At 43.2% G+C, this 16,610-nt stretch overlaps 1 protein-coding gene across 2 annotated transcripts in view; it reads right to left on the bottom strand.

The window, feature by feature from the left end:
- Window positions 1-13,555, bottom strand: part of LOC101485426 (signal transducer and activator of transcription 5B) — a 56,547-nt gene extending 42,992 nt beyond the window's left edge. Inside the window, exons 1-4 of one of the 2 annotated variants that reach the window (XM_004571461.3) lie at window positions 13,376-13,555; window positions 6,805-6,939; window positions 6,387-6,543; window positions 181-270 (exon numbers count right to left, since the gene is read on the bottom strand). In XM_004571461.3, coding sequence (XP_004571518.1) covers window positions 181-270; window positions 6,387-6,543; window positions 6,805-6,932 — 375 coding nt within the window. In that variant the 5' untranslated portion in view covers window positions 6,933-6,939; window positions 13,376-13,555. The remainder of the gene's footprint in view (window positions 1-180; window positions 271-6,386; window positions 6,544-6,804; window positions 6,940-13,375) is intronic. The other variant, XM_076887132.1, reaches the window with a different exon arrangement.
- Window positions 13,556-16,610: the final 3,055 nt, after the last annotated feature.

Here is a 16,610-nt window from a genome sequence, read left to right as displayed (position 1 = left end):
TACGTATCCTCTTACTACTCAGGAGGACTTGTTTCTTCTTGTGCTCCGAGTTGTTGGTATATGCAGCCTAGCAAGCTGCAACAGGCCAGATAGACAAAAGCTGTAGCTGTTATGTATGGTTCCTAACCTACCCACAACCCTGATTCCTGCAGTATTAACGCAGCAATTTCTTCGACTTACATTTGTAGCTTCTTGAACGAGCCTCTGCTCTGACTGCAGGATGTGTTTAATGCAGCGAACCAGTTCCAGAGGACAACGGTCGTAGGTGCTCTACAAAACAGACACACACTTAATCACATCAGGATGCAACGTTCTTTATGTGTAGTTTAATATAAGCAAAGGCATGAATCAAGTAATACAGGCTTGATTTTTGACATTATCGTTTAAATATTTTATATGCATGAAAGATCCAAAATCTTTTAACTACACATTAAAAACCCACCAAAAACAAAAAACTCCAGACACAGAGTTAAGCATACAAACTCAACAAACTAATGCCAGTTCAACCTCTTCAACCCTCCATGGTCGTGGCAGATAGCTGCCCTTCCCTGGGCCTGGCTCTGCTGGAGGACAGGTCAGAGTGCTTTCTCAGACTGTGTGACTGATTAGTTTTCTCCTGTTGGGTCTTTACCTAACAGCATAAAGCCTCTTTATGTGGTCATTGATGTAATTTAATGTTATATGCATAAACCCAAACTGAGTTTATTACAATAGTTATTATACACATCTTTCATTCTGAGAACACATGCAAGGCTTCTTTGAATTAACTGGTTTGACAAAACCTGACGCTCGAGTCAGAGATAACAGGATAACAGGTGTCACAACTTTTTCTGCTTCAGCTTGTATATGAGCTCACATGACGAGCAAATGCAGCACACACACACACACACACACACACACACACACACACACACACACACACACACACACATATATATAGTGCTATCAAAGTCTTCATAATCTACAGTGATGATATCAAAAGATTCAAAGACTCTGGAGAAATCTCTGTGTGCAAGGGTCAAGGTAGAAACTCAATATTGAATTGAATTTCAGAAGTAGTCGTAGAAGTAGTAGCAGACACTCTGCTGTCTTGTCTGGGCCAAAGTTCATTTAAAATGGACTGAGGCAAAGTGGGAAACTGTTCTGAGGTCAGCCAAAATGAAATTTGACGTTCTTACTGACAAACGCGGCTGCAGCGTCGTCCGGACTAAACAGGAAAGACACCAGCTAGCTTGTTATTTGTGCTCAGTTCAAAAGCCTGCATCTCTTAAATGGAGGTAAAGTTATTCTCTATTAATCAGTGATGAAAAGTATGTACGGGTATATACAGATACTACCATCCAGACAATGTGGGGTCAAGGGTATAACTGACCATTTTGACTATTTCACCTTTAAAAACTGTTTACATTAAGATGCAGCCTCTGTGGTTTTTGCACAACTATTTGCAGATCAATCAGGAATCGCTCCTGTCAAGACAGAAGCACATCACATGTCTGACAAACACGAGGGCGCATCACTCCTGTGTCTACCTGAAGGAAGCGTTTACACTGCAGTCTGCTTTTGTCGTATTATTGTGTTGACACACAAAAATGACTACACAACATTCCAAACGTGCCAAATGTCTTAAATTTCTAAAATCTCAAAACTTGCTGCTGATATTGCCACTCTTACTTTTGCCATCGCTCCCACAACTTCTCCCTTTTTCTCAGTAACCAAATGCTTCGTGACGTGGTGCATTTTTCCACCAATAGGAAAGGGACAGCGTCCACAGTATAAAGCATTAACACTAGCGAGCCATGGTACTGATTATGTTGAGGACGTTTGTATATGTTCAGATAACTCCATCATCAGCTGTTTTTAGGTCATTCTTTCTAATACTTCCTGAAAATGAAGTGCAAGCTCAGGAATAACAGTTTTGACAGACCGTAGAACATCGAGCAGTCATCAGAGACACGGACAACTGAGCATGATGAGACTTGTACACAGAGATAAAACCACAGCTGTACTGAAAATTGTGAGGAGGTGAAGAAGAAGAAGGTCTTTACTTTTATTCAGGTCATGCTTTTGATTATTTTAAAGGCTGTTCCTGGAACTTCCTGACCACAATTCATATATAGTCTCCAAGAAGGCTTTGGAACCTAAAACTAAAGCAGCTGTTGTTCTTACCAATTTCATAAAGATGCTGTATTGTAGTAAGAAATATACACATTGTAACTTAAGATGTAAGAAGCCAGAAAACAGTCAGTGTGCACTTAAACACAATCATCTATTAAACATCAGAACATCCATCCATCTTCATCCGCTTTATCCGAGACCGGGTCGCGGGGGCAGCAGCCTAAGCAAAGAGGCCCAGACCTCCCTCTCCCCAGCCACCTCCTCCAGCTTATCCGGGGGAACACCAAGGCGTTCCCAGGCCAGCCGAGAGATATTATCTCTCCAGCGTGTCCTGGGTCTGCCCCGGGGCCTCCTCCCGGTGGGACATGCCTGGAACACCTCACCCAGGAGGCGCCCAGGGGGCATCCTTGTCAGATGCCCGAACCACCTCAGCTGGCTCCTTTCGATGTGGAGCAGCAGCTGCTCTACTCTGAGCCCCTCCCGGATGGCCGAACTTCTCACCCCATCTCTAAGGGAGAGGCCAGCCACCCTTCGGAGGAAGCTCATTTCTGCCGCTTGTATCCGCGATCTCGTTCTTTCGGTCACTACCCACAGCTCGTGGCCATAGGTGAGGGTAGGGACGTAGATCGACCGGTAAATTGAGAGCTTCGCTTTTACACTCAGCTCCCTCTTCACCACGACGGACCGGTGCAGCATCCGCATTACTGCAGCTGCAGCCCCAATCCGTCTGTCGATCTCCGGCTCCCTTCTCCCATCACTCGCGAACAAGACCCCGAGTAGGGCTGCCACAAACGATTATTTTGATAGTCGACTAGTCACCGATTATTTTTGCGATTAGTCGACTAATCAGATCATCATCCATTGAACGTAAAAGTACAGCTTATTGCACCAGCAGCATCTGCTCTTATATAACTATCATTAGCTTACAGCTTTAAGTGTTTAAGGTCTGTGCTAACTAAAAATAAAGACAAGATGATAGTTAATTGAATTCTAATTAAATGTGCAGATTGTTTCGGTGGAGTTTAATAAACTCAGCCGATTTACTCAGGAACAAATAAAATACTGAAAAAAGCCAAACAATAACATTTTTAAGTTATCTAAGTGACTTGTATATGTTTAACCTGAGTAGGGTGGTGGGTTTGAAAACGATCTGCCGGGAGTCCGGTGCTCTCATGGCCCCCGGCTAGCTATCGAGCTAGCGGGTAACAGACACCTCCGAAAACGTCGGAGCGCTTTTGAAAATATGTGGTGTCTTGATAAACTGAGCAGATATTTGAGGTTTACACAGCTACATTCTCGCCTGAAAATATGTTAAACGTTTATTTTGTGACCCAGAAAGAATAATAAGAGTAATATTAAAACTAACTAGCTGCCGCCATTGTTGACAACTGCGCTGGGCCGCGCTATGAATTCTGGGACACAGTTTCTTCTTCTTCGGGGTTTAACGGCAGCTGGCATCCTTGTACATGCAGTGCTGCCATCTTCTGTTTCAGTCCGTTATTACACTCTTAAATCCTGCTACTTATTCCTGCTTTTGGGATCTTACAAAGCTTCAAATGACGCGTCGACTATTAAATCAGTCGTCGACGATTTTGATAGTCGACGTAATCGTGACTAGTCGACTAATCGTGGCAGCCCTAACCCCGAGATACTTGAACTCCTCCACTTGGGGCAGGAACTCATCCCCGACCAAGAGTGGGCACTCCACTCTTTTCCGGCTGAGAACCATGGCCTCAGATTTGGAGGTGCTGATCCTCATTCCCGCTGCTTCACACTCGGCTGCGAACCGTTCCAGTGCGAGCTGGAGGCCCTCACCCGATAGAGCCAACAGAACCACATCATCCGCAAAAATCAGAGATGAGATTCTGAGGCCACCAAAGCGAAAGCCCTCCGCCACTTGGCTGCGCCTAGAAATCCTGTCCATAAAAATTATGAACAGAACCGGAGACAAAGGGCAGCCCTGGCGGAGCCCATCACCCACCGGGAACGAGTCCGACTTATTGCAGGCAATGCGAACCAAGCTCTTGCAACGGTTGTATAGGGATCTAATGGCCCGTAGCAATGGGCCAGACACCCAATACTCCCGCAACACCTCCCACAGGACACCCCAAGGGACACGGTCGAATGCCTTCTCCAAGTCCACAAAACACATGTAGACTGGTTGGGCAAACTCCCATGCACCCTCAAGTATCCTGGAGAGGATAAAGAGCTGGTCCAGTGTTCCGCGACCAGGACGAAAACCGCATTGTTCCTCCTGTATCCGAGGTTCGACTAGCGGACAAACTCTCCTTTCCAGCACCCTGGCATAGACTTTTCCAGGGAGGCTGAGGAGTGTGATCCCCCTGTAGTTGGAACACACCCTCCGGTCCCCCTTCTTAAAGATGGGGACCACCACCCCGGTCTGCCAGTCCACAGGTACTGCCCCTGATCTCCACGCAACATTGCAGAGGCGTGTCAACCAGGACAGCCCTACAACTCGGGGCGGACCTCATCAACACCAGGGGCTCTGCCACCAAGGAGTTGTTTAACTGCCTCAGTGACCTCACCCCCGGAAATTGGCGGGTCATTCCCCTCATCCCCAGACTCTGCTTCCTCCTCGGAAGACGTGTCAGTGGGATTAAGGAGGTCCTCGAAGTATTCCTTCCGCCGCATAACAATTTTCTCAGTCGACGTCAGCAGCGCTCCGCCAGCACTATACACAGTGCAGGTAGAGCACCGCTTTCCCCTCCTGAGACGCCTGGCGGTTTGCCAGAATCTCTTCGAGGCAGTCCGAAAGTCTTTTTCCATGGCCTCTCTGAACTCCTCCCACACCCGAGTTTTTGCTTCAGCCACTGCCCCAGCCGCATTCCGCTTGGCCTGTCGATACCTGTCGGCTGCCTCCGGAGTCCCACAGGCTAACCAAGCCCGATAGGACTCCTTCTTCAGCCTGGTGGCTCCCTTCACCTCTGGTGTCCACCATTTGGTTCGGGGATTACCACCACGGCAGGCACCAACCACCTTGCGGCCGCAGCTCAATGCAGCAGCTTCGGCAATGGAGACGCTGAACATGGTCCATTCGGACTCAATGTCCCCAGTCTCCCTCGGAATGCTGTTGAAGCTCTGCCGGAGGTGTGCGTTGAAGATCTCGCGGACTGGGGCCTCTGCTAGATGTTCCCAGCACACCCTCACTACGCGTTTAGGTGCACCAGGTCTGTCCAGCGTCCTCCCCCGCCACCTGATCCAACTCACCACCAGGTGGTGATCAGTTGACAGCTCAGCCCCTCTCTTTACCCGAGTGTCCAGAACATATGGTCGCAGGACTGGTGATACGATTACAAAATCGATCATCGACCTACGGCCTAGAGCGTCCTGGTGCCACGTGCACTTATGGACACTCTTGTGTTCGAACCGGGTGTTCGTTATGGCCAAACTGTGATTAGCACAGAAGTCCAATAACAAAGCACCGCTTGGGTTCACGCCCCTCCAGGTCTCGCTGTCGTTACCCACGTGAGCATTGAAGTCTCCCAGCAGGACAACAGAGTCTCCAGGTGGAGCACCTTCCAGCACCCCCCCCCCAGGGACTCTAAGAAGGCTGGGTACTCCGAACTGCCACTCGGCGCATAAGCGCAGATGACAGTCAGGACCCGTTCCCCGACCCTAAGGCGCAGAGAACAAACCCTCTCGTCCACCGGGAAAAACCCCAACGTACCGGCAGCAAGCCGAGGGGATATTAGAATACCCACCCCAGCCCGCCGCCTCTCACCAGGGGCAACTCCAGACTGAGACAGAGTCCAGCCCCTCTCCAGGAGACTGGTTCTAGAGCCCAAGCCATGCGTAGAGGTGAGCCCGACTATATCTAGCCGGTACCTCTCAACCTCACGCACTAACTCAGGCTCCTTCCCCACCAGAGAGGTGACATTCCATGTCCCTATTGCCAGTCTTGGCAGCCGGGGGTCAGTCCGCCAGGGCCTCCGCTCCTGGCCGCCACCCGGCACACATCAGAACATTAGATTAACATTAATGAAAAAAGACAAACCGACAGGAAAGAAGCTAAATGTTCTGCAACCCAAACACACATGTAGACAAGAAAATCTGAGGGCTTCTCCTCAGCCGTATTAGAAAAGACTGAAGTTTAATAAACACGACCCAGGGTCTAGATCTGAGCTGTGGAGATGTGCTTGTATAAAAACTAAACAACATCAGCACAAGTTTACACAAAATATATGAGGGAAATGTTGGGACAAAGGTTCCAGTAGTAACACACCATCATTTTTCTTGTAGCCAACACGTACCTTTAGCTGGCTAGCATAGTGACCTAGCTTGATCTTGAGCAGAAAGCCGTCCTCTCCTCCCTGGACCTGGGCTTTCTTTTGGAGCTCGGCCACCAGATTATCCAACAGACGCTTGGCTTTGGTTTCCTCTGCTGGGTTATCCAACTCCACTGAGTCCCTGTGAACGGTACCATTGTTTTTAAACTGTTAATAGAATGCACAGCCTTCACCAACACCACTCACTGATCCAGGTCTGGTTTGTTATATAAACACACACAGAAACACACTGATTACAGTTAGTTTTTATTTATTTATTTACTGAGTATCGTGTGTGTGACCCTATTTTATGTACATGACGTTGGTTAATATTGCCGTTTTAAATGTGCCATCTAAATAAAGTTGGGCAGGACTGGAAAGAGACTGGTGTAATTCTGCATACCAGAGTTGGCCTTCAATCCACTGGGCCAGGTAGTGCCGCACCTCAATGGGGAAGTGCTGGCCGTACAAGGCCTGCATCTGGTGCAAGGCATCACCCTGCAGCTGCTGGGCCTGGATCCACATTGCCATGGTTATCCTGTGAATCCAGGAACACAGGAGGAAAAAAGGCCAGGTCAGCAGATTAGACAGAGTGAAAAGAACAGCAATTAGCAACTAGAAAAAGTTGCATTTCCTGCGAAAATGCAGTGTGAATGCCGTGTAGTGGAATCTGCTGAAAACAGCTGAAAAGCAGAATTATCTGCTGAAAAGAGGTGTAGAAGCAGAAATGCTTGCTGAAGATGGCTGTATGTGAAAGGGTACAATGAAGAGTGTCAAGAAAGCAGATTACATGCAAGCAGGGAAGATGTGCAGCATCTGTCACATGTAGGACTCGAACCCTTGCTACCAGATCTCACGGCAGCTGCGCATCCGACTGCGCCAAACCAGTTCTGGTCTCAACCAAAGACATGATGAGAGAAAAAAAATGTGCACTGTGCAGAAGAAGCTAAATTATGCTGAAAAGAGGTGAAAATGCTGAATGTTCAGCAAAAAGATAAGGAGATAAGGAACCTGAAAATCGTGTTGAAAAGAGCAGAAGAGACTAAATATTGTGCTAAAAAGAGGTGAAAAAAAGCTAAAAATTGTTCTGAAAAGAGGTGAACCAGCAGAATTTTTTTGCTGAAAAGAGGTAAAGAACCTGAAGTTTGTGCTGAGAACAGTTGAAGAAGCTGGAACTTTTGAAAATTTTGCTAAAAAGAGGTGAAAAAGCTGAAAAATGTGTGGAAAAGAGTTTAAACAGTTGAAGTGTTAACTGATAATGTGGTCCCATTCAGCAAAATGGGCCAAAAAAAATGGCATAAAAAGCTTAATATCTCAAAAAGTATAAAAGTTATGAGCACCAAAAGATATAGCAGGCATTAGCAGAAGGAGCAGAACAGTTTAAAGTTTGAATGGTGAATATCGGCTGAAAACTGAGGGAGGAGTTAACCAGCAAAGGTTGGAACAACTAGAATATGGTAGAAGAACAAAGAACTAGAAAAAGTTGCATTTCCTGCGAAAACTGCTGTGTGAATGCCGTGTAGTGGAATCTGAAAACAGCAGAAGGAGAACCTGCTGAAAAAACACTGTGTAGAAGCTGGAGTCTTTGCTGAAAATGGCTGTCTTTGAAAGGGTACACCAAGCAGCGTCAATAAAGCAGAGTACATGCAAGCAGGGAAGATGTGCAGCAAATGTCACATGTAGGATTCGAACCTTTGCCACCAAATCTCACGGCGGCTGCTCAACCCATTGAGCCAAACCAGTTCTAGTCTCAAACAAAGATATGATGAGAGAAAAAATGTGCACTGTGCGGAAGAAGCTAAATGGTGCTCAGAAGAGGTGAAGAAGCAGAATGTTCAGCAAAAAAAGAGATGAAGAACCTGAAAATTATACTGAAAAGAGAAGAAGAGGCTGAGATTTCTGCTGAAAAGAGGTGAAGTTGTTGAACTTTATGCTGAATAGAGGTGAAGAAGCTGAAAACTGCTGAAAAGAGAAGAAGTGACTGAAATTTGTGCTGAAAAAGAGTTGAACATTTAAACTTTTGGCTGTAAAGAGCTCAAGGAAATCAAACTTCTGAAAAGAGCTGAAGAAACTGAAAAGAGGTAAAGAATCTGACGTTTGTGCTGATATTAGCTGAATAATCTGGAATTTGTGCTGAAAAGAGGTGAAAACACTGAAAATTATGCTGAAAAGTGGTGAAGAAGCTGACATTCTCGTTGAAAAGATCTGAAAAGGTTGAACTATTAACTGAAAAAAATGTTGCCATAAGCGGGATTTGAACCCCAGCCTCCCACTCTGAGAACAGCTGCTCATCTCACTGAGCTAAAACATGGCTCAGCCCGGGAAGCAAAACTGGTGATCACGGCATTCACACAATAATGACAGAAGAGGACCGGGCGAGCAACACTAGGCAAACAATATCAGCTGATGCCATATGACAGATACGTTACTGATTTTCACACAATGAAATGCAAAAAATATATCCTACAAATAATATGAGTTAAGTCCATAAGTTGGACAATAATACATCCCATGTTATTTTGCCTCTGTACACTGTAGCAGTGGACTTTAAATCAAACAATTATGACGTGACTCAAGTGCAGACTGAAAGACTGCACTTGAGTCACTCAAGGGGGTTTGACAAAAGTATTTTTATAAGAGTTCCAACTTCCAGAGGATAAAAAGTAAAACGCTTTGACAAACAAGCACGCTAATACTGAAGATGAGGTTCATTACTTGGGTGAACAAGCAGTCAGTGACTACCCTAAGCCCCATGGACATCAAATGCTTAGTCTCTGAGATGCTCTGTCAGGCCTGCAGCCACTTCCAGTCTGTGCTTGTCTGTAGGTCTCTCTGCCCTCACTTTGGACCACAGTAACTGAAAAGTATGCGCTACTGGGTTGAGATCAGGTGGCTGACTTGGCCATGGGAGAATATCACATTTCTTAGACACCCTTACGTTGCTGTTGTGGTATGCTTTGCTATGCTTATCCATTTGCATTATACAAGTAATCTAGTAGCATCCACCCTTCCTGTTCTTGAGTGTAACCAGTGGTTTGCACCTTGTTGTAAATGTTCTGTATTCACATTCATGCCAGTGTCTAGACCTGGGTGATAAAACCAAATAATTATTCAGAAAACATGGTCAATATATATAGTCAATAGAGCCCATCCCATCCCTATTTTGACAGACAACATGAAAGCCCAACGACAATAGTGCTGCACAAATCATTCATGTGTTTGAAGTAGAATTGGAGCCCTGTGAGAGTGGAGGAGGAGCAACCGGCAGCTAATGTTCCTAATGTTTGGGCTGCTACACAGTGGTATGTTAGGACTGAAGTTTGTTTCCCCAAAGCCAGGTAACGCCGTTATAAGACAAGAATCGCAAACATCGGCTTTATGCAGCTCATTAAAGTAACTGACCTGCGTAGCTCTGTGATCATTAACATTTCTCTCACTGGGCTTTTCCCCACACACATGGAGGCTAGAGACGCTGCTGAACAGCTGTTTTCACTACAACATTGGATCCATATGAGAGTCTCACTGCCCACGTCATTAACCACACTTTATGTTCTCTCTGTTCCCCTTGGAGAATAACTGGAGTTAGAGCAGGGCGATATGGCCAAAAATATTTATCACGATATATATTTGAAAATTTGCGATAACGATATAACTGACGATATAATTGATGCGAGACAAAATACAACTGCACAACATTACTAGCGCAAAAAGACAACCTTCCATTTATTTTCACTTAAACAAGAAGCTGGTTTTTATGTACATTAAAGCTTTATAAAAATGTAACAGTGCAAATGCAAATTCCTTGCTGAAAGTTTAACCAAAAGGCATTTCCAGTAGAAATGGGCTGACATATCCTGAGCATAACCATGTATAATATCCACTGAAGTTAAAAAGAGGTGCTTTGCAACATTAAACTGCAGTGTGCAGTACGTATTTTTTGGACCATAAGGTGCACGGGATTATAAGGCACATTAAGCGAAACAAAGCAGTCAGATAAATCAAACTTTATTAAACTCATTCTTCTTGCTTCCTCCACTTCTGTACCATTGTTTCATTAATGTTGAATTCTCTGGCAGCTGCTCTATTCCCATGTTGTTGCAGTATATTAATGACTAACCTCGTATTGTGGATGGATTATCTCAGTTGTTCTCCTGACTGAAGTTTGGTCCGTTTACAGCATCCTGCCATGCGATTGCATTTGTCTCTAACTATTAGGAACTTTAAGGTTAACTTTTATAAGTGGAAAAGTGTTAGTGTTCGTCCTCCAGCTTCACTGTTTATGTTATGCTAACATAGCTGTGTCGCTAGCGATCAGGTAGCACATCATTATATACCAGCTAGCCCAACTTCAGTAACCCTACAAACGTCACTGCTGTTTAGTTTCCTGTCTTCATTTATGTTGGAAGTGATAGCAGAGCTGTACGTTTGAATTTTTTCAGAAATCTCTCAGTCAGAACATGCTATATCATGCTTAGGTAACTAGCGAAACTAGCGAGCTAACTTCCGCTAGCTTCCTGCTAACTTCTAACTCCGTTAAATGTAATAAATTTTGTTTTCATGGATGCCTGGAAGTTAAACTTCATAGTTACACCTGGTAAAGCAGCAATGCTGATCGTTTTATTAAAGATGAAAGAATTTAGACAGTTTTTAACTCTAAGTGATGCTGCAGTGTTGTTTGACCTGAAGTCAAATATACGGAGTTTAGGACCCAGATTACTCCCAGATTTAAGAGCATCTTAGTCCGACAAATATGACAATAACGACGGCCGCTTGCATGTTCTGCAAAAAAATGTGCTTTGTCGTGTATCTGACGGACAAACACCAAACCAGTTCCACATCACGGAAGTTGCACCATTTTTACAAACCAATTCTGGTTCATCTGTTTCACTCAACAATCGGCCATGTGCGTATGAAAACAAAGGCACTGCGCATGCGCGTTTTACTCATATTCTATCGCGATATTTCATTTTCCTATCGTTGCCTAACATTATACCGGTATTACCGTGAACGGTATAATATGGCCCAGCCCTAACTGGAGTGTCTGTTTTGTTTATGTTTAAAGAGTTATTGATCTTCTACTGAGGAGACAAAATATGTTCTTTTTCCTCCTTTATCTATTTGTGGAATTGTTCCCCAGCAACTTCAAACTAGCTGTTTTTACACCAAAAACAATACACTATCAGATTTTTTGTTTAATAGCTACTTTATTTTATTGGAACAGACCAAAATACTCCGTTTTCCGGTTCATTGGTGTTCTTCTGAAACACATGAAACTTTTGCCTAATCACAATAAATAATTTTGTTTATTATACATACACCGCTGTTATTTATTTAAAATACAGTAGTAATACATTACAGTTGATTTATGTATGTTCATGTTCAACCTCTGACAGAAAATAAATAATGTTTAAACCAAAATTAATCTTAGATCTTCCCATCTCAGGAGTAAAAAGGGACCTTTAAGTGTGACGGAAATGATGATTTTTTTTTTTTTAATGTATTAAAAAAAAATATACATGATGATTTTCCACACAGGCCTTCCAGGCCATTCGCTGAGGTGCCAAATGCATTTATTTTTTTTAAGAATTTACCAGATCGCTGATTTGGCCACTCTTAAAGTTTTATCTGCCTTTCTCATAGGTTTATCTGTTCTTCATTCTCCCTAATGATGGGCTCCTTCACTTGCACTGACAAATGTTTGGACTTCAAATTAAAAGTACCAATGTAAAGATACGAAAAGCAAGTTCAAAAGTGCATTCAACTCCAGATATGGGTTACCTTATATAGCGACCAAATGAAGGTGTTGTGTCAAAAAGTGATCTACTGCCAAAAAATGATTCCCGGTAAGTGACTGCCCATATTTAAACTGCTAAAAATATTTTGTTGGCCTACAACATATGAAATATGTGTCAAATGTATCCCTCATGAATGATATGAAGTAGGCACAATCAGTTTTTGGCAGACTGGCTTTTATACATCCTTTATTTACTCAGTTAAAAAAATAAAAGTCTCATTGACATTAAAAATGACTTTTTCCAAGGTAGGTCTGTCAGAAATTGCAACAAATATAACAATACTTCTCTAAAGATATTTTAGATGGCCAAATGTATAATATGGGTGAAATAATACACAAAAACACTTAAAGAACAGGTAATTTTTCAATTTTATATATAACTACTTTGTAAATCCTGTTTACTTAAGTCTACTTACCAACATAAGTAAAGACATCACACATGGAAAAAAAAACGTTGGCAATCAGTTTTTGGCACAACAAAGGAACAGGCCTTATCTGACCATGAAACTGCTAATCAGACAGTTTTTATGAGCTATGCAGATGAGCTGTTAACAACTCTGGGGCATGCATTCCCGAAAAATAAGTAAAAACTACGATTCCAATTTTCCTCAAAGAAAATGACAACATTAAAAAAGAAAAACATCTTTGATGTAAACAATATGAGCTCACACCCCCAAATCAGTCTGACTGGAACTTTCTAAGAAACATATGACTAATTTATCACTGAGGCATTGCCTTGTATTACCAACCAATGTGACGTGGACGACAAGATAATGAACCAAAGCGTGTGTTTAAAAAATAAAAACAAGAGTCAAACTGAGCGGAGAACAGCGGTGGTATCGACAGAGCCATATGTTTACATCCTTGGCACTTGACTAGCGAGCGGAACAGGGAAGTTTAACAGATAGCTTAGCTTGCTAACTTAAGTGTACATTCAAAGCGGCTCGCTGAAGCCTGAAACCGTAAATATGGCGCGAGTGTTGCTGAACAGATGCGACTATAGTGAATGAAAAGGTGTTGAGTTTACGTTGGCTTCGTTATTTCGGTGTGGCCAACGCTCTATTACTTTAGCAGGCTAGAAAAGGTAAGCTACTAGCTAGCAAAGTAGGGAAGCTTGCAGCTCCACCAAAACTTCGCTCTCATGCGCTACAAGTAGTTAACTGCTCCGACTATAACTCACCTTTTACAAGACTGCAGCACTCCTTACCGCAGCACCATTTAAAACAGCGGACAACACACACTGAAAACTTTTCAACCGTACGCAGGTTGGCTGACATACATGTCACATCGCCAAATTACGTTACTTGATCACCTTCTGCTTTCTGGTAAAGCAGCAGTTGTTGACCCGTATAATAAACGAATACGCATTTAAAACAACTTCCGGTGTCGTCTTTCAAAATAAGAAAGTCCATAGTAATAAGTCTAATAAAAATTTCAGATTTCATTGTATTTCCTGCTGTAGTTTATCATTAATTAAACAATTTGTTTTAAGCCTAAATACAGCTACAACATTCATCATTTCCGGTTGTATTTACGCTAACTTCAAACATATTTGCCAACTCCTGCCATTTCCAAGAACAGTCCCACCTGCATCCCGCACGCGGTTAGGTACAAACACGGCTGCGCGAGCCTTAAAAATGGTTTTAAGGATTAAATCTGTAAACGGAAAAGAGGAAGGCGGCACTTTGGGGCAGTGGTGTGAATGTGCGTTAATATTCACCTTTATTTATTTCACCTACAATTTAAGGTGAGCTAATTGTACATAAATACCTCTTATAAGAAAGCTGCAGTTAGTCTATTAGTTCCATTACCGAGACTGGGACATGATATACAGAACATAAACAATCCTTGTTAGCCAGTAAGCTGAGGCACCTGGTTACGTGTATAAATGTTCAAAAGAAATGTTTTCCACCGCTGCTCGGGCTTTTGTGTGGCCATGTAGAGTCTGAAATTATTACCTTTCATGCTGTTATTTGATTAATGGCAGATTATGTAAATACCTAATTGTGATGTTTATTTTTACTCCGTGACCTTTAGTACTGAACGTCCTCTTCCTGGCGTCATTTTGACATGTAAAAATAAGTGTGTTTGACCAATTATGTCTTTGCTGTAACGATGCTTCTTGGCATTAAATCTTACACTGTTGGAAAGCCTGTTTATTTTATTAACAGGGACACATTTGTGGGTTGGTCCCATAAAAAAATTGCCAGCTCTTCTCTGCCACTACAAAACAGCAAATTTTTGGCTCATGTTTTGAGCTTCTAGTACCTCATGGGCTGACAATCAGGTGCCTGACTGTCAGGATCTATGAGCATGGACCCTGCTACAGCGGTCAGGTGGTGTCTGCCACGTTTGACTGATGTGGATAGGGCGAATGCCACAGGGCAACTTCAATATTTTCTTCCAACAAATAAGTTGCTGCATTATTTGGAGTGAGCCCTAGTACCATCTACAAATTAAAGGTCAAGTTCCAATGGGAGATGTCAGGGACAGGCTGTGACGTTTGCGTCCCAAGAAGATAATTTCCTCCCTGTGTCAGTACTTGGGACCTGTAGGCAGTCTTCTACAGATTTGCAGTCAAGGATTGCAGGACAATATGGCCCACAGTCAGACAATCCAGAACAGACTACACTGAGCCAATCTTTGGCCTCACAGGGCTGCCAGGAGGCCTGCCATGACTGCCCTTCCTACTCAGGCCTGTTTGCACTGGTGTCAGCAACATGCCACTGGAAGCTGAAAAAGTGGAGGGATGTTATGTTCAGCACTGAATCCAGATTCTACCTACAGCAGTTGGATCACAGGGTCAAGGAGTACAGATGTAGAGACCGCTATGCTGAGCGCTGCATGGACACTTGTGGGACCAGTTTGTGTGTGCTGTTTGTGCCAGAGCGACCAACACAACCACACTGGCTGAGTCGAGACAAATAATGGATGAAGAATGGGATGATTAAAGGCTGACCGGCCTGCACTCAAAAAAGTCAACTAAGGCACGTGTTTGGATATAAAAACGATTGTTTAACATTCTTTCTCATTGCTTGTATTTGAATGAAAGAAATTAAGATCAGCTCTATCTCTGTGTTCACCCAATGAGAAGCAAGTACTTCCAAACAATGACTCTTCTATTGCTAACTATTGCGCACTCTCCACACAACAGCGGAAGGTCAAATCAAAGCAAGCAGGAACAAACATTCAAGGTTGTTAAGCTAACAAATCTTTAGAGATATTCAGAACTACTCTTTTTTTGCATCCCTAATATCCAGGTGTGGAGGTATGTAAGGACGACGCAAGAGCTCGTCACATTTCTCTCCAACTTTATTCTCAGCTTACTAAACTGATTTCACAAGGAGGCAAAACATCCCTTAGAACCCAGAAACATCATTCTTCCCATTTCCCTTCTCGCTGGGTGTGAGTGGAGTCCCCTGGTGGTCCGCTACACAGATTAAGCAATACATGTGTGTAAATATAGACCAGAATGTATTTATTTTTGTAGAAGTGATGAGTAAATCTAGTTATTAAACTTTTATAAGTTTATTCTTTTTTCTTTTTTTTTGCCTGTCCTGTTTGGCTCTTTTGCATCAGAATTGTTGTCTAAAGGCAAAGAAAGATGCCCAACGGATTTACTTTACCAAATTGACCATCCCAGCCTTGCCGTAATGGTCCATTTGATTCACCTTTTATTGTTTATTTTATTTTCACTTACTGAATACGGGACAGACTTGACTCGAGGAAAGAAGGGGAGAAAGAAAGAGGGAAAGAGAAACAGCTGAGAAGAGGGACGGGGGAGAAGGGCAAAAGACAAAAACCAACAGAATGAGCAGAAAAAAAAAATGCATATATCAATCACCTGGGTCACCTGCTGAGAAAGAAAAAAGAAAACAAGCAGAAGAGAACAAGAGTAATAGAATAAACAACATCACAATGATATATGGGAATATGACAGTAAATACTAAATATTAAACATTATTGTGCAGCACATAAGATCAACAGAACACAGTGTGCTTTGAGGTAGGAGCCAAAAAGGGTGTAGTTTGTGGGTGTGATCACCCGTGTGTACACCTGTGAGCATGGACGCGCTTGTTTTTTTAAAGGTTCCTTCATGTAATGATCTGCTAGAGGGTGTGGGGGGGCCACAGCCCCGTCCTCCATATAAGTTTATTCTTAACAAAGCTGTCTCAACCCTGTGCTGTGCTTTTGTTTTCTAGAATTCTTCAGGTAAATTTTGCTGTCTCAAAGTGAGCGTGCAGAGAGGGTCTGACTATGTGTGGAAATCTGCCTATTGTTAGCCAGGCTACTGTTAGCCTCTGTGCTATAACTAAGCTAGACTATTACACTCCCCATGAGTGTTATATTCTAAATTCATTTAGCAGATGTTAGCCAGTTCTCAGTGCCCACAGACAACTGTGTCACCTGATAGA

Source organism: Maylandia zebra, linkage group LG8, assembly GCF_041146795.1.
Source record: "Maylandia zebra isolate NMK-2024a linkage group LG8, Mzebra_GT3a, whole genome shotgun sequence".
In the NCBI taxonomy this organism is placed as follows: domain Eukaryota; kingdom Metazoa; phylum Chordata; class Actinopteri; order Cichliformes; family Cichlidae; genus Maylandia; species Maylandia zebra.
This window is presented reverse-complemented; position numbering and strand designations above follow the sequence as displayed.